Source organism: Hipposideros armiger, unplaced genomic scaffold, assembly GCF_001890085.2.
Source record: "Hipposideros armiger isolate ML-2016 unplaced genomic scaffold, ASM189008v1 scaffold_3, whole genome shotgun sequence".
In the NCBI taxonomy this organism is placed as follows: Eukaryota; Metazoa; Chordata; class Mammalia; order Chiroptera; family Hipposideridae; genus Hipposideros; species Hipposideros armiger.
This window is the reverse complement of record NW_017731353.1, coordinates 9,265,410-9,281,481: the sequence shown is the minus strand read 5'-3', so window position 1 is coordinate 9,281,481 and position 16,072 is coordinate 9,265,410. Positions and strand designations below refer to the sequence as shown.

The following is a 16,072-nucleotide window of genomic DNA, read 5'->3' as shown; positions in this document are numbered from 1 at the left end:
ATCCAACGCCCCCTCCCACCCTAACACCCAGTCTGACTGGAGACAGCCGGATGCCGGCTGACCCTGGGCCCGAGGCGGGCAGTGGCTGGCCGGGCCTCCTCATGTCCTGCCTGAAGGGCCCCCATGTCATCCTCAAGATGGAGGCCATGAAGATTGTCCACCCTGAGAAGTTCCCCGAGCTGCAGGCGGCCGCCCCCTGCTTCCCACCTGCACCCCGGCCCACCCCAGCTCTGGCACCCAAGCGCGCCTGGCCCTCAGACACAGAGATCATCGTCAACCAGGCATGTGGGGGGGACATGCCTGCCTTGGAAGGGGCGCCCTGCACCCCACCCCTGCCTCGGCGGCCCCGCAAGGGCAGTGCAGAGCTGGGCTTCCCCCGCGTGGCGCCCGTGGACGAGGTGATCGTGAATCAGTACGTGATGCGGCCTGGCCCCACGACCTCAGGGGCCCCTGCGGTGGCATCACCGGCTGCGGGTGAGCCCCTGGAGTGCCCCACCTGCGGGCACACGTACAACGTCACCCAGCGGCGGCCCCGTGTGCTGTCCTGCCTGCACTCTGTGTGTGAGCAGTGCTTGCAAATCCTGTACGAGTCCTGCCCCAAGTACAAGTTCATCTCCTGCCCCACCTGCCGTCGCGAGACTGTGCTCTTCACTGACTATGGCCTGGCCGCGCTGGCCGTCAACACGTCCATCTTGAGCCGCCTGCCACCTGAGGCGCTGACTGCCCCATCCGGTGGCCAGTGGGGGGGCGAGCCCGAGGGCAGCTGCTACCAGACCTTCCGGCAGTACTGTGGGGCCGCGTGCACCTGCCACGTGCGGAACCCGCTATCAGCCTGCTCCATCATGTAGTGCCCGCCACCTGCCACAGCCCACTGGTCCTCGTGCACTGCTGCTTCAGGGACCCGGCCCTGCCCTGTCCCCCTCTGACCCCTCGCCCACCACAGCTCCTGGCCCCTACCCGTGTGGCATTGTCGCTGCAACCAACTTTGCCATTAAAACTCTGCCAAAGTTTGCACCTTGTCCCTGGACTGAAGCCGGCTCCTGTGGCCTGCACCCAGGCCTGGCCAGGGTGGGTGCCAAGGACTGCAGCCCACATAGGGCTGCCAGAGGGAGGCCCAGCACTGCTTGGGTTCATCCTGCTCTGCTCGCTGGCCAGGCTGGGCTGGGCATGCCACTCAGGAGGGCTGGACCTGGCTGTGTGCACACGCATGTGTGCACGTGCAGAGCCAGCTGCCTGCGTGCACCAGGCAGGACTGGGGGCAGGTGTGCAGAATGGGCTGAGTTGGGCAAAGGGAGGACATTTCCTGTGCATTGGCCACTGGACATGGGGGCAGCTGTGCGGGGGGCAGCTCAGTCTGTCTGGCTCCTCGTGCCCACCTGACCCTCTGGGGTTGTGTCGGAACGGCATTTGGGCCAGTCCGAGCTGGGGTTGGGACAGAGGCTGGCTGAGATTGTGGCAGGGTACAAGGACCCGGGAACCTCCTGTCGTCTGGCACTCACACGACCTGGATTTGGAGAAGGAACCTTTGCAGGGGTAGGGAGAGGAGAGCCATCGGGGATGGTGACAAGGGGTAATGACAAGGACAGCAGTGCAGTAGCCATGGGTACAGTAGCCGCTGCTGTTTACTGAGAGCCATTTCCTGGACCAGGCACAGCGCCCAGCATGTCACCACCAAGCCCATGAGGTGGTGCTGTGACTGTCTCTGTCCTTCAGATAAAGGCCCCAGGCTCGGTGATGTGAGGTTGCAGGCAGTCAGAGGCCTCAGCTCAGCACTCCAGCTCCAAAGCCTAGCTGGGCCTGTGGGCCTTGTAGCTCAGGGGCATTTGCCAGACCCCCAGCCTCTCGGTAACGCCCCCTTGGGTGCTGACCGGGCCAGTGAGGAGGCCCTTTGTGGGCTGAGCTTGCATAGGAAGGGCCCTCCCCTCCGGTGCCCTGACCTTCAGGGAACACACACTGGCCCTTATCTAGGACATGGGCAGATCGGGGGGGCCTGCAGCCCCTGCTCAGGGCCCCACCCTCTCCAAGGAATTGACTCACTGCCAGGCCTCTCTGTTCACTTCCGTGTCCGCTGTGCCCCTCTTGTGGACAGGCTAGGGTGCAGTGTGTGTGTGTGTGGAGGGGGGCAGCCCAGCGGCAATATGGTGTCCATCTGTTGAGGAGTGCTTGGGGCCCTGGTCACAGATGTCCAACGCCATCCTTGGGCACTAGTGGTCACTGTCTGGGCAGCAGGGTGGTTTGGAGTCTGGCTGACGCAGGGGCTAAGCACAGACTCCTGGGTGGCCCTGGGCCCCCGTCTTGGGTCTTGATTGAAGACGAGTGCCCGGTCACGCTTGGGTTTTTCAGCCCGGTCATCAGGCCCCAAGTGGCAGGTGTGACAGGCCCTACTCAGCGGCCCGAGCCATCTAGCAGCATGAACAGCAGCCCCAGCAGCATGAGTGGCGTGAAGACAAGCAGGAGGCCCAGCAGCTCAAGGGCCAGCAGGCCCAGCAGCGCCAGGCGGCGGACGCAGGGGCCCCGCTCCCGCAGAGCCCAGAGCCGGGCGCCCAGGCAGGGCGGGCAAGGCAGGAAGGGCAGGCAGCCCCGGCCGCCCACGGGCCCTGCCAGGAAGCGTAGCTGGTAGCGGTGCTCTAGGGAGGCCCAGGGCCCGGGCCTCCGGCGGAGGGGAATGGGGGGTGTGGGAGGCGGGGGGTGCTGGGGCCCATCAGCCTGCAGCAGCTCCTCCTGCAGCCGGCAGATCTCCCACTCCAGCATGGGCGTCTTCTGGCGACACAGGGGACATTGTACCCGGCCCAGGTCGGCGCTGGGGGCCGTGCTCAGCAGCTGGTGCAGGCAGCCTGAGCACAGGCTGTGTCCACAGTTCAGCAGGGTCAGGCGGTGCTCAGTGGGCCCATAGGGCTCTGTGCAGATGGGGCACTCCTCTTCCTCTACGGGCCCAGCCCAGGGGTGGGCTGCAGCTGTGGCCCCCAGCAGAGGCTCACTGTCCAGAGTCCTGGCACCTTGGGGGTTCCCTAGGGCCCGGCTGTCCACTTCTTCATCTGCCAGCACTTGGTGCAGTGGGTCCAGGCACTCAGGGCCCAGGGAGGCTGAAGGTGGACTGGGCAGCCCAGAGCTGAGGTCAGCGGGGTCATGAGTAGGGGCCCTGGGACAGGAGCCAGGAGGGGTGGGCTGGGACCCCAGGGTGGCGACAGTGCTATTGGGGCTGTGGAGGTCAGTGTAGCCCTCTGGGGCCAGGGCAGGGTCTGGCACTGACCTTGCGGCAGCCACCGCCTCCTCTGGGCTCCTCGCCCCACTCTGAAAGTTTACTTCGCTTGGGCCCCCGAGCCGCGCCAGCTCTGGGTGGCTTCTGGGCCACACGTGTGGTCCCCACCAGATCTGCCCGAGCCTGGACGCAGCCACCACCACGAGCCGAGCCGTGTCAGTGACTGACCTAGACCAACGGGCTCCCGGCGAGGCAGTGTAGGTGGGCGGGCTCGCCTGGCTGCTTCAGCAGGAATTTCCCTGAGCGCTGATGGCCCATCCCAGGGCGGGCACAGTGCCCGCCCTCCTGGGCCACACCCCTCCCTCTGGGCTCCCCAGCCAGGGCCACGCCCCCTCCTTCCAGGGCTGCAGGCTGCTCCCCGGGCTGGGAATGGGTGGTCAACAGGGCCAGCTGGGTGACTCCCCATGCCCTTCCTAGCCGGCGTCCTTTCCAGGTAGCCCCCAGCTTGGCCATCGGAGCCCGGGCAGAGCTTGCACAAGGTGGGCAAATAGCTAGCACCCACCACGTGCGACTCAGACACCCAAGTACTGCAGCAAAGGTGCCCAAGGCAGTGGCCACATGACCCCCCATGGGCGGCTGTCCCCATACCCCGGAGCTGTCAGCCCCTCCACCACCTGACGCACAGGACAGCACAAGGAACAGCAGGTCAGGAGCAGCCATCCTGAGCCTGGGATTTATTGCTGAGGCTTCTGGGAACTGGGTGAGAACAGCGCATGCTGGCTGGAGCCTCACGGCCTCTAGGCCTGAGCCCGAGATCTGTGGGGCCCCGAGACGGCACCAGGCACTTGGTGGCTGATGTGGACAGAGACGTAGCTGACATGTGGCCCAGGGAAGAGGAGAGGACACTCGGCCCTCCCAGGGACCCGCACCCCGGGGGGTTCCTATGCTGTCTGGAAGCTGGTGTCTGAGGAAGCCCCCTTAATGCCCACCAAGCTGCAGTACCACCCTGGGTCACCATTCCTGCGCAGCCTGCAGCACCGTCCGACCTGGACCCAAGTCAGGGCCAGTGGGGAAAGGCCAGCTGGAACCCGGAACCTGCGTGGGCTTGGGGTTGGGGCTGAGTGTGGGGCCCTGGGTCGACTGGAGTGCCGCTGTGCCGAGGGGCTGCCATCCTCCCACTTGGGATCAGATAGGGCGGGAAATGGCAACAGACCCCAGACGGCAGTGGTCAGAGTGGCTGCAGCCCACAGGACGGCTCCTCAGGCCCACGTCTCAGTCTGGAAACGCAGTGTCCGTTGGAGCCTGGCAAGGTAGGCAGCCGCGTCGGGGCCCGACAGCCCTCCCTCCTCCTGGAAGATGGATGTCAGGGCTTCTGACACATCTGCTGGCATGTACTTGGCGTTGCTGTAGAGACAGACCAGAGAGGGCTCAGTGTAGCCGGGCCCCCCGAAAGCTAGTGCCACCCCATCCTGCAGCTCAGGCTCACCCTGCCAAGTAGAAGTAGGCGCCCTGGCGGTCCAGCAGCTTCCACACCAGCGGCCCGAGCTCCCGGAGCCGGTGCTGCACATACACCTTCTGCTCCTGCAGGGAAGGGCAGGAGTGAGTCTGCGCCTCAGCCCTCGGCCTCCCCATCCGCCACACCCACCTGTTCCCGAGAAAAGGCCGTGACGAGGGTCAGGCAGCCCCTCTTCTCCAGCTCCTTCCACTCAGCCTCCCAGTAGAAGTCCTGGTCCCGCCAGCGACAACCGAAAAACAGGAAGTTTCCTGGGGACACAGGGTGGCCTCAGGCCTGGACTCACCCGCAAGGCCCGGCCCGCCAGCCCCGGCCCCACCCTGCGCTGGACCCTGTTTGCTCACCAGCCTGACCCTGGGACACTCTCTCCTGGATGGCCGCTCGGAAGGGGGCCACGCCAGTGCCAGGCCCCACCATTATCACAGGCGTGTCTGGTGTCTCTGGGAAGGTCAGGCCCCCAGGCCGTACCCACAAGGGCACCTGGACATGTCCTGTTGCAGGAGGGTGGGGGCATGAAGAGGCTTGGAGGACTAGGACCCCAGCCCAGGACTGGCCGTGGCACAGATGGGAGACTGGGAGCCCAGGGCCCAGCCCCTCACCCCACCCTCCAGAGAGCAGGGGTCACCTTGCCCCGGGTCCAGAGATGCCAGCCAGGAGGAGCAGAGGCCCCGGCGGGGCTCCTTGAGGCGTGTCTGGTACTGCACTACAGCCACGAGGATCTGCAGCTTCGAGGGGTGAGCCTGGGGGAGGGGACAGTGGGTGCCCTGCCCTGTAGGGCCACCCTGTCTGCCACCCCAGCTGCCAGGGGCAATCCCGGGCGTGAGATGCTGCCCAGCCCAGCGGCCCAGCCCCAGCACGCTCACCAGCAGGGAGGAGGCAATGGAGAAGGCACGTGGCCGGATCGGGGGGATGAGGTCCAACAGGTAATCTGGGGGGATGGCGGCTGCGGTGCACGGGAAGTCACACAGCACCTGCGCAGGGATAGCTCAGGAGGATGGGCCAGCATGGCCACGTGTGGCTCCAGCCCAGAGCCCAGCCTGCCACCAGCCACCCGCCACCCGCCACCTGCCACACCTCCAGGGCGGTCCTGCGGGGCCGGCTGCAGTACTGGGACAGCTCCTCCTGGCCTGCAGCAGAGCTGAGCTCCAGCAGCTTATCCCGCTCCAGCTCGTTGGGGGACAGGCAGGCCAGCTGCTCGAAGAAGGACCGCCGTGGCACGCCGGCTATGTCCAGGTGCTGGGAGACGAGGTGCTGCACAGAGCAGGGCTGGGGCAGCCGCACGGGGCAGGGGACATCTGCAAGGAGCAGGAGACCTCATGGAGCTGGGGACACTGGGCAGGGCGGGGAGGCAGGGTGGCTGCTGGGGTCCCCGCAGCTCACCTGGCTCCCGAGGCCGAAGCGTGAAGCACCATTCGGGGTCCAGGCCCAGCAGCTGGCAGAACTGCTGGACGCGGCTGGCTGCATTCTGGGGCTGGATCAGCACCACGTCACCAGCCGCAAAGCTGTGTGGGAAAGCCATGGGGGGCTGGAAAGGACGAGGGGCTAGGGGGCAGGACTGCAGAGGAATGGAGCGCGTGTCGGGGAGGGCTGGGGGTCCTCCCACCCAGCCACTGTCTCCATGCTCCGCCCTGCCAGGTGCCGCTCCCAGCTTTGGGGACGACCCTCAAACCCCAGACCATGGCCCCTTTGCTGTGGCTGTGCCCTCCATGGGTCCCAGGACGGACCATACTGCCCAATTGATGTCTCAGGCCCTCACCTGATCCCAGAGCCTGCGATATCAAACTCGATCAGACGGACGTCTTGAAAGTGAGAGGGACCGGTGACCCTCTGGTTGGTGACCATGTGTGCCAGGAAGGGCTGCAGCTCTGAAGGAGGGCTCTGAGGGTCTGTCCTGGCCACACGATGCTCCTCAGATCCTGTCCTGGGGGCCTTCGGAAGGAACTGCAGGGTGAACTTGGAAGGCAAACTGTGGAGAGGGCACACACCTGTCACCGTCTGCAGGGCCGGGGCCTGCGGAGGCCGCATGGCTGCACCCAGGCCCATACTCACGGGACTCCGGGGGGGATCACACCGAGGCCGAGGGATGCGGGGAGCAGCCCCAGCACCTTCTCCCACAGGTCGTGCAGCCACGGGTCCATGGCAGCATCGGGCCTGCAGAGAGGGCACACATGCTGGTCCAGGGGGCCCTGCTGGGGGCTGGGCCGCGGGAGGGCGTCCCTCCCACACTCACCCCAACTCATGCTGGTCGTCGCCCAGGCACACAGGCAGAAGCGCGGTAGCCCCGAGCTGTAGCAGCCTCCGGTACAGCTTCTTAGCCACAAAATTGAACCTGTAGTGAGAGCGAGGTGTGGGGCTGGAGGGCGGCCCGGGGGAGCAGTCCAGCTGGCTGGGCAGGGCAGGGCAGGGCAGAGGACAGAGCTGTGTGATGGCCTCCGAGGAGTGTGGGGGGTGGAGATCGCATCTCCCCAGGCCATCGGTTCTCATGTACTCACTGCCAGCTCCTTCAAAGGCAGCCCTCCTGGGGATATCCAGGGGACAGGGGGACATCATCAGCACTAGGGGCTCCCCTCCCCTGCCAGTGTGCACAGATGTTACACACAGAACAGACCCCATAGACGAGGGTCATTCATCATTTTCTGTCCTTTTCTCCAGAATGGGTGTGAGCTTCCACCTGTGGCGTCCGGCTTTGGAAGTGTGGGAACCCCACGACCCTCCCTCAGCCGTGCTGGACAGTTAGGGTTTGAGTCTTGTGACTTAATGCCACGTGGAGCCCGAGAACAAACCCCTTGGCACTCACCAGGGAAAGCATCCAAAGCAACACTACTCTTGCTTAGGACACAGACAGACGTGTTGTGCAAATGTTGAAGAAAACAAAAAAAGGCAGAGGCAGTTACACAGCCCTGCCAAGAGATGGCCTGGGGGCGGCTGCCTGGGGCTGGGAGGTCTTTGGTACCCACTGCGCGTTCGCACTGCGCTGTCCTCTCTGCTTACGGTGAGCCCAAACAGCACAGGAAACGTGCTTGTGTAACGTGGGGCAAGAGCCACGCGGGCCTTTGTTACCACAAGTCACACGTGAACACGCGACGCTAGGTGGCCTCCTGCCCCGAAGACTCGCAGGCACCCCCAAGCCTGGCCTCCGTTGCGCTGCCCTGCCACCCTTTGAGCCCCAGGGCCTGTGGCCGAGGAGACGGTGCTCACTGGGGAGCATCTCTGGGATGAGGACACAGGGCCAGGGACAAGCCCTGCGGGCTGGGTCACCTGTCCCTCCACCAGGACACCTTGCACTTGACCCTGACAGTCCCCACCGGCCAGCAGCCTGCTGCCCCCACTCACTTGGCATACGAGGAGTCCCCGAGGCCCAGGATGGCGAAGTCCATCTGACAGAGGGAGGTCGATGGCAGGTTCTTCCGGAATATGAACCTCCAGAAGTTCTAGTCAGAAGAAGCCGAGTTAGGAGCCATGCTCCGGGCCAACAGGACTGCAGGGTGGGGCTGCATCCTGGGCCTTCCCCGGGCCCTGCTCTCCTGCTCTGTAAGAACTTTGTAATTAAAACAAGACCGTTTTTTATTCTACCACAAGGCAAGACATTGGGGAAAAGGCAGAAAACCGTGAGAAAGCAAGCTGTCCCAGAGCCACCATTGTGGCGTCAGGCATAGGGCTCTGGGAGAAGACTGCGACTCCACTGTGGGGGGCAGGCTGGTGGGGATGGAGGAGCTCCCCCGGGGTCCTTGCCATGTGGGCCACTGCCGCCCATGGCCCTCAGCTCTCCCCAGGTTGAAGGAAGTGCCTGCTGTTAGTGGGGTCTCCCGCGGACGGCTTCTCCCTTCCTGCCAAGACTCCCAGGCCCTAGGGCCCCTCCGTCCTCAGCCCTCTGCCATGGGCTTGGGCCTCCACAGCCACAGCAGCAGCTCTGGGCAGGGCTGTCGGACTTGGCAGCCCCTATGCCCTCGTCTCACTCCACTTGGCAAAACTTTCTCCTCTGGAACCCCGCTCCTGGGCCCGGAGCCACCATCAGGCTGTTTGCTGGCCGAGGACCCACAGGCCTCCAGAAGTGTTTCTAAAACACAGCTCCCTGTCACCTTCAGCCCGTGGTGACCTGGCCCTGCTATACTGACCTCACTTCATGCCTCATCTGACACAGGCTCACTGGGGTGGGGGGACTGTGCTGAACTCTGCTCCACTGGCCACCGCTGGGGACCATGCCCACTGTGCCTCCTGAGGCCTCATTTCCTGAAGCCTGTGGCAACTTCCTCCAGGTGAGTCCTGGGAAGGGGTTCAGCGAAGATCACTCTCATGACGGTGTGTCTGAGCGCACCTCCATTGTCCCCTCACTGACTGGCGACTGGCAGGTCACTTAGGTTGAAATTGCCTTCCCTGAGATCCTGAGGCTTTGCTCTGAGTTGGTCCAGCTGGGCAGTCACTGCCGAGAGCTGGTGTCCCTCTGTGTCCTGCTCTGTCCTCAACGGTTGAAACCCCTGACGACATGCATTGGTTGGGAGGCAGGCCCTTCCCGGGGACCTGGCAAGCTCTCTCAGGCTGAAGACCGGTCCTTCAGTTTGGGGATTTTATCACCTTCCTGTTACTTCCTTCTTCCTCTCTCTCATTCCGGCTGCTGGAATGGTCTTAGAGTTTCCTATTTTCTTTTCTATTTCCTTATTTTTTTGTTATTTTCACACTCTGGAAGAATTCCTCGACTTTATCTTCTGATCTTTTGAAGTTTTCCTGGTGTTAGAGAGTCTTGTCAGTCTCCAGCTCTGTTCCACGTATGCTGCGTTCCTTCCCATCCTTGCAGATGGGATCCTGGCCGCTCTGCCTCCGCTGCTCTTGGTCTGTCCTGCACAGGTGTTTTTCCTGCAGTGTGGTGGGTCTTTGTGGTCTGTACTTAGAAGCTGACAAAACCGTGAGGTGGGGCCTGTCTCCCAGTGGGTTTCACGGCTGGAAGATTGGGCAGGACCTGGCTGCCCAGCCCTCTCCTATAGACACTTGCTCTCCCGAGTGTCCCTCTTGTCTGCTGCCTGGCCACAGCGTTCTGAGGACCGTGACAAGGGGGCCGGTGTCTTCTTGTTCAGCACACAGCTGGTCATTGAGCGTGGGTTTCAGCAGGAGCCATGCCCCCACCTGTGTCCCTAGTTCCCCAGCCTGCAGCCTCTCGTTGGAAGGGCCCCCTCCTGGCCACCTCCATGGGTCCAGCCCTGGACTTCCCTCCTTTTCCCACCCTCATCCCCATGTGCAGTCACCATCACCCTCGTGCTGTCAGCTTTCGAGGTGGGGTCTGCACCTGTGCCCAGCCCAGCCGAGGCGGGTCTTCACCCCTCCCACCCCATGTCCTACATCTTCGCATCCATGCTTTAGCTCCTGCCTTTGATCCCCTGCTACTTGCCCTCTCTGCTGTCTGAGGAGACCCTGGCTTTCCCGCATCATCCCCACTCCGATCCTGTTCTTCAATTTTCAGCCCCTTTCTCCCCCACCAGCATTTAAACTGGCCTGTCTCTCCCGTCTTGTACTTTCTTCTGGTCCCTGAGCCCCATTCACAGCCAGAATCTTTTGTTGTTTAATACAGACACTCTCTCTCCTCCCTCCTGTGACCGTCATCCAGCGTCCCTCCCTATAAGCCTCTGAAACTGCTTTCCCCAAGGTCACCAACAGTCCCTTCGCTGATAAACCCCAGGCCTTATCGTCACTTCTGTGCAGCTTTGAGTGCTGGAGACCTTCCTCCTGATACAGTCACCTCCCTGCCCTTGACCATGGAGATGGTGCATTCCCTTTTCTTGCTGTGGGGGCCACTTTCCTGCCCCCTCACAGCCTGTCCTGGGGGAGGGAGGCGCTTCCTTTCTCAGGCCTCCTATTCCGGCCACTCTAACATGTACCTTCCCCCCACCCCCACCCCCGATCCTCTTCGGAGCTCCAGGCCTACCCCTCAGCTCCCGAGTTCCAGGTACCAGCCCCTCCCTCGTCTATTTCTGTGTGTGCCATCCCAGTGCCCAAGCCTTCTTCCTCATCTTTGAGATCTATTTGATTCTGTCTTCTTCACATCTCTGGGATGGACCTACTTTTAGTCCTTTCCCCTGGCACTGTTCTTTCTCTCCTACAGCCTGTCCCCCTGTAGACAAGTGGTGGCTTTGCTAGCATATGACTGTGACTGTCACCCTGTAGGTCCCACGGCCCTTCGCTTAAGACCATCTGCCTCACTGTGGGAGCAGGGCTTCTTGCCTCTTCTGTCCCCGTACCCCGGTGCACTCCTTGGCTTGGCCATCCTGAATGGCTGCTTGCTCTTCCCATAGGCTGGGCTGTCTTTCTCCTTCGCACAGGCTGCTCCCTCTCTTCTGGTGCCCCGCTATACACTCCTTATTCTTCAGGACTTAGCCTACACTTTTTCTTCCAGAAAGCCCTCCCCGAGTCCCCAGGTTGGGACAGCCCTTATTAATGCTCCCATAACATCTGACGCTTTCCCTGGCATTGTAACTGCCTGTTAAAACCGGTTGCTTCTGCCACGTTGTCAGCTCCGCGAGGACAGAAGTGCTGGACGCCCAGCACTACACCATGCTTGAAATATAACGGGTGCTCCAAAGACCGCCAAAGAACGGAACAATGTTCCCTGAAGGTCAGACAGTTTTGAAATCCGCATAAGACCCAGACCAGATTCATATATAGCTCCGGGAAAAAACGATGGCCTGTGAAGAGTTTATTAGGAAGGACAACCAGAGCCCCCAGCTCCACCCAGAGATATCCTCTCAAATCCGTGGCTACCGTGCAGCAGACGTCACCTCTAACATCTGTATTTATTGTGTTTCTCAGCTTCTCCAGTCAATGAAAACGGGGTGAGGGTCAAGGGCAGGGATCTGAGCTCCCGAGCACAAAAAGCCACTCAGGTCAGCCTTACCTTCATGTTGTCAGGGGGGTCTCCTTGGCCTGTAGTTGCACAAACAAATATCACCAGGGGCTCATTAATCAGATTCACCTCAACAAAAAGACACACGTGTAAAACCTCAGGCGGTAATGACCAGGCATCCTCCCCGCATTCGAGCCCCTCTCCTTCACTCGAGGTGACAGGGTAACGGGCGCACCCGCCAGCGGCTGGCCGCCTTCTCTTTCGGGCTCCACCTTGCCCCTTCCTCCACATGCTAAGGAGAGCTGCTGTTCTCAAGCTTTCCCATCCCCTAAATCTGCCGTAATGGCAGGGCCGGCTCTCAGACAAAACGCGACGCCTTAGGGTCGAGGGTTCTGGGGGCCGGTGCCCCAGGCCTGCCCGGTCTCCCCGCCGAGGCCCAGGGAGCCCTCACCACCGGGTAGGAGTCCAGAGCCTGCACCCGGCAGCCGAGCCGCCGGCGCCGGGCCTCGCGGCCCAGCCTCTCCGACACATCCTCGGCCGTGCCTGTCTGGCTGCCGAATAGCACCAGGAGCCGCGGGCTCGGCATTGGGGCGTTACCACGCCCCTGGGACCCCCTGCTCGCCGGTGCCCGACCAGCAAGCAAACACCGCGAGCCCCGGCCGCTAGAACAGGGTCTGACTTCCGACTTCCGGCGTCGCCCGGAAGTGACGCCTTTGGGCTGCGCCCGGCGGGGCATGGCGTCCGAGCGAGGCGGGCGTTCGCTGGCGGCCAGTGCTGGGTCCCGGGCCGGGGTCGGAGGATCGGCAGTGCGCCGGGGCCTAGGGCTGGCACAGGCGGGCCCGCTCGCTGCCTCTCGTTCGCCGCGGCGGCGACGTCGGCAGGCGCTGGCGAGGCCCGCGGGGAGAGGAGGCGCAGCCCGACGGGTGGGACGCTCGGCCGGGCCCCGGTCGGCGTTCAACCGGCGCGATGCTGTTCTCGCTCCGGGAACTGGTGCAATGGCTGGGCTTTGCCACATTCGAGATCTTCGTGCACCTGCTGGCCCTGCTGGTGTTCTCCGTGCTGCTGGCACTGCGTGTGGACGGCCTGGTCCGTGACCTCTCCTGGTGGAACGTGTTCGTGCCCTTCTTCGCCGCTGACGGGCTCAGCACCTACTTCACCACCATCGTGTCCGTGCGCCTCTTCCAGGACGGAGAGAAGCGGCTGGCCGTGCTCCGCCTCTTCTGGATCCTCACGGTTCTTAGCCTCAAGTTCGTTTTTGAGATGTTGTTGTGCCAGAAGCTGGTGGAGCAGACGCGGGAGCTCTGGTTCGGCCTCATCACGTCTCCGGTCTTTATTCTCCTGCAACTGCTCATGATCCGCGCCTGCCGGGTCAACTAGGGGGCCCAGAGAGGGAGCTCTGAATAGCTAGAACGCTGGACTCCAAGCTGAGGTTCCACTTCCACCGCACTAGAGGAGAAGTCTGGGTCTGAAAGCAACGCCAGCTTGTGCCCTGCAGAGTGCCCAGTTTACTCTCTACCAGTCATGTCTGAAACTGTTCCCTGAGCAGGGCTCAAAAGAGCAGCCTTGATCCATAAAATATATTTCCTGTTACTTCATGCTTTAAATAGCTAACCCTGAACTGAGATCTTGAAAAGGGCCCCAGGGCAGACTGTCCAGAACTCCTCTGATAGTTGGAAACTGCATATGAGTAAAATGTCCTGATGGGCTCGGAGTATTTTCATGGATCCTGGAAAAGCACCCCTTGTGCAAAGGCTGCAAAGCCAGCCTCAGGAATTTCCTCTGGCCAGCATTGCTGACCTAAGATCTCACTGTCCCAGTCACCCAGACGAGACTTCCTTAGATATTTGAGCTCTAAAATGTGTAAACCAGCTTGTGTCTCCTCCCCGGTGCCACTGGGGAAAGTATGGCCCTTTCTTCATTCCAGCCCAGGCAGACAGCAGTGTGTTGAATAAGCATGATTGGGACCCTATCAGGAGACCTATCTCCTGAGGAAAGAACTTTGCTTTAAAGGCTGTGCTTGGCTTCCTATCCGAGCCGGCTGCAGTATCACGACTTTTGCACCACCTTGTGGCCAGCACTGTTAGCGCACCTGCAACACAGGCCACCCTAAGGGACCAGAGAGAGGAACATGTGCTCTGATGCTCATAGGCTTTGAGACTTGCAAGTGGGAAGTTTGGGAATGGTCTTGGTTCACATTTGTGGGCCTGAGGTCTTTGGTTGGATGCCAGCCAGGTGCCAAATGAGAACATTTGCTGAGATAAAAATAAAATAAGAATGTTTTGCTGAAATGCACAGCGGTTGCCTGATCTATTGAGAGTGAAATTGGATGAGTGCTGAGATGCCCCATGCTGTATGGTGTAGCTGGTTACACCGCTGAGGCTTTCGGGGGATGAACACTAAGAGCTTCATGGGTGGATGGGGAGGGTTTTCCTTGGAGAGTCCCTACTTCCTGCCTTGGGAGCCATCCCGTGTTGAGGACCCACCGAGTAGCTTCCGTGACATCAGAGCCTTGGTGTCTTGCCAATGTGTGTTTTTTGTGGGCCTTGCTGACATTCTGTAGAAGATGGGTCAGCAAGCTATGACCTGAGGCTTGTTTTTGTACTTGTCAGCTAAGAACGGTTTTACATTTTTAAAGGATTGTAAAAACAAAGGAGAATGTGTAATAGAAAGCATGTGGCCTGCAGTGACAGGGTCTCTCAGCCTCGGCGCTGTTGGCCTTTTGGTAAGATGATTCTTTGTTGGAAGGGGGCTCTCCTGAGCACTGTAGAATATTTAGCAACATCCCTCGACTTGACTCACTAGCATGCCCAGTAGCATCCCTCATTTGTGACAACCAAAAGTGTCTCCAGACATTGCCAAGTCTCCCCGGGGGTGGGGGGTTGGAGCGGTCCCTGGTGAGCAACACTGGGCTAAAATATTTACTGTCTGGGCCTTTATAGAACAGATTTATGAACCCTTGTCCTAGCAAAGCAGCTTTGTGACCCTTTGCTTAGGACATATGTGCGTGGCCACTGAGATGCTTGAGTTGGAGGACTGGTCTGGTTTGTCTCACAGCCACAAAAACGTCTCCTACCCGGGAGTGGCGTAACTTGTGCCAAAGCCAGATACAAGCTGAATGTTTGCAATGGGTTTCCGTTTAATGTTATTTTTAGGTTGCATGCTTTGTTCCCATTTTATTCTGGTAGTTTACAATTAGGTGATTCTGTTGCTGTAGAAGTGATGAGCATAAGAAGGTTTAGATTGCTTTGGAAAGGTGATTTACTGTCACGGCACCCAGAAGCTGAAAGGGGCGCTCCAGGTTAAAACCTGCCCCAGGTCTTTGCAGAGCCTAGGTGCTCTGGGAGCTCCTTCCTGAAAGGCGAGTGCTGTGGGAGGCAGTAGTGTCATTGCCGAGCAACTGCTGATGCAGGGCAGGTTATGGAAAGGCAAGTGACTGTCTGTGTCAGTGCTCCCCAATTTCCTTTTCCCCTTTGCTCCAGCAGACCTGCAAGAACGTGGTGGGCACTGGGAGTAAGCTTCCTTATGGCACACGGGCAGGTAAGCTGTGTCCTCAGGGTCAGTGAGACATCTACCAGCCAGCCTTGGGATGGGGGAAGTTCAACAGTAGCTTAGGGAGGAAACGGGGAATATGTGGCTGGCTTAGGTGGCTTTCTGCCTCATTGAGCTGTGGGCCTGCTTGTGTGCGGAGAGGGAGTCCCCTTCCTCTCTACCTCCTCACAGCTTCCGCACTCCCATCCATGCTAGGAGAGCCCTGGATGGCAAAGTGTGGGGTACAACTTCTCCCACTTGTGTGAGCAACACAGTCAGCTCTGGGGGGACGGCAAAAGCCAGGGGTTCCAAGAAACCAATTTCTCAGCACTGGTGGGGCTCCAGCATTGGTATCTCCGCTAAGTCCTGCAGGGGACCGAGAACCAGGGGACTGAGGACTGTAGGTGCAGTCCCTAGACCCGGAGGGACCTGGACCGGGGCAGGTGCGAGGCTGGTGCGCAGCCTGTGTACCGCCCACCGGAGCGGGGATAGCCTTCCGGTCCTGGGCAGGCCCGTCCTGCACTGCGCTCTCAGCGAGGGGAACAGGTGGGCTGGGTGCTGGCATCAAGAGGAAAGACCTGGCCCAGCCAAGGTCACCCACGACGCACAGCGCAGAGCTCGGTCTCCGGCTGCCCCCCAGGACCCGCCCCCACCAAGCTCCGCCTCCCGGGCGCCGCGTGCAAGGCGCAGAGGCGGAAGTATGGGCCGCCAATGAGAGGAGCGAGGTGCCGGGGCGTGTCCAAGGGGAGGCCTTCCCCAACGGAGGCCGGCTCTGGCGGCGGGCGCTGCCAATGAGGCCCTCTGGAAGGCGGGGTCAGGGAGAGCGTTCTCCAATCAGCTCGTCTGGTCATCCTCCCCTACCATAGGTGGGGCTGCTGGGCGCGGGGCGGGTGTGAGCGGACCTCTCCCAATGGACAGCGGCCGGGGGGCGTGGCCGCGGCGCGAAGGCCGGCGGCGGGCGGCGGGCGGCAGCCGCAGTTCCCGGCGCGCGCTGGCTCCGGCG

The 16,072-nt window shown here is 61.4% G+C and overlaps 4 protein-coding genes across 5 annotated transcripts; 2 read left to right on the top strand and 2 right to left on the bottom strand.

The window, feature by feature from the left end:
• Positions 1–6: 6 nt before the first annotated feature.
• On the top strand, positions 7–1,017 carry RNF208 (ring finger protein 208). The gene has a single exon (XM_019642156.1). It carries the CDS (start codon positions 51–53, stop codon positions 846–848), a length of 798 nt encoding a protein of 265 aa, XP_019497701.1. The 5' UTR covers positions 7–50; the 3' UTR covers positions 849–1,017.
• A 581-nt stretch (positions 1,018–1,598) lies between these two features.
• On the bottom strand, positions 1,599–4,217 carry LOC109382507 (ring finger protein-like). The gene is made up of 2 exons (XM_019642072.1): positions 4,189–4,217; positions 1,599–3,481 (listed from the first exon to the last, which is right to left on the bottom strand). Exons 1-2 carry the CDS (start codon positions 4,215–4,217, stop codon positions 2,386–2,388), a joined length of 1,125 nt encoding a protein of 374 aa, XP_019497617.1. The 3' UTR covers positions 1,599–2,385.
• On the bottom strand, positions 3,892–12,582 carry NDOR1 (NADPH dependent diflavin oxidoreductase 1). 2 transcript variants are annotated; one of them, XM_019640948.1, is made up of 14 exons: positions 11,993–12,582; positions 11,593–11,670; positions 8,046–8,143; positions 6,943–7,041; positions 6,762–6,863; positions 6,469–6,678; positions 6,093–6,214; positions 5,787–6,007; positions 5,576–5,683; positions 5,338–5,452; positions 5,057–5,203; positions 4,845–4,963; positions 4,686–4,780; positions 3,892–4,603 (listed from the first exon to the last, which is right to left on the bottom strand). In XM_019640948.1, exons 1-14 carry the CDS (start codon positions 12,554–12,556, stop codon positions 4,459–4,461), a joined length of 2,223 nt encoding a protein of 740 aa, XP_019496493.1. In that variant the 5' UTR covers positions 12,557–12,582; the 3' UTR covers positions 3,892–4,458. The 2 variants fall into 2 exon arrangements, with proteins under 2 accessions (XP_019496493.1, XP_019496501.1); XM_019640956.1 differs by having other exon boundaries at positions 11,593–11,621; positions 11,993–12,072.
• Positions 12,495–13,833, top strand: TMEM203 (transmembrane protein 203). The gene has a single exon (XM_019640970.1). The coding sequence runs from the start codon at positions 12,508–12,510 to the stop codon at positions 12,916–12,918; it is 411 nt and encodes a 136-aa protein (XP_019496515.1). The 5' UTR covers positions 12,495–12,507; the 3' UTR covers positions 12,919–13,833.
• The last annotated feature ends 2,239 nt before the right edge of the window (positions 13,834–16,072 follow it).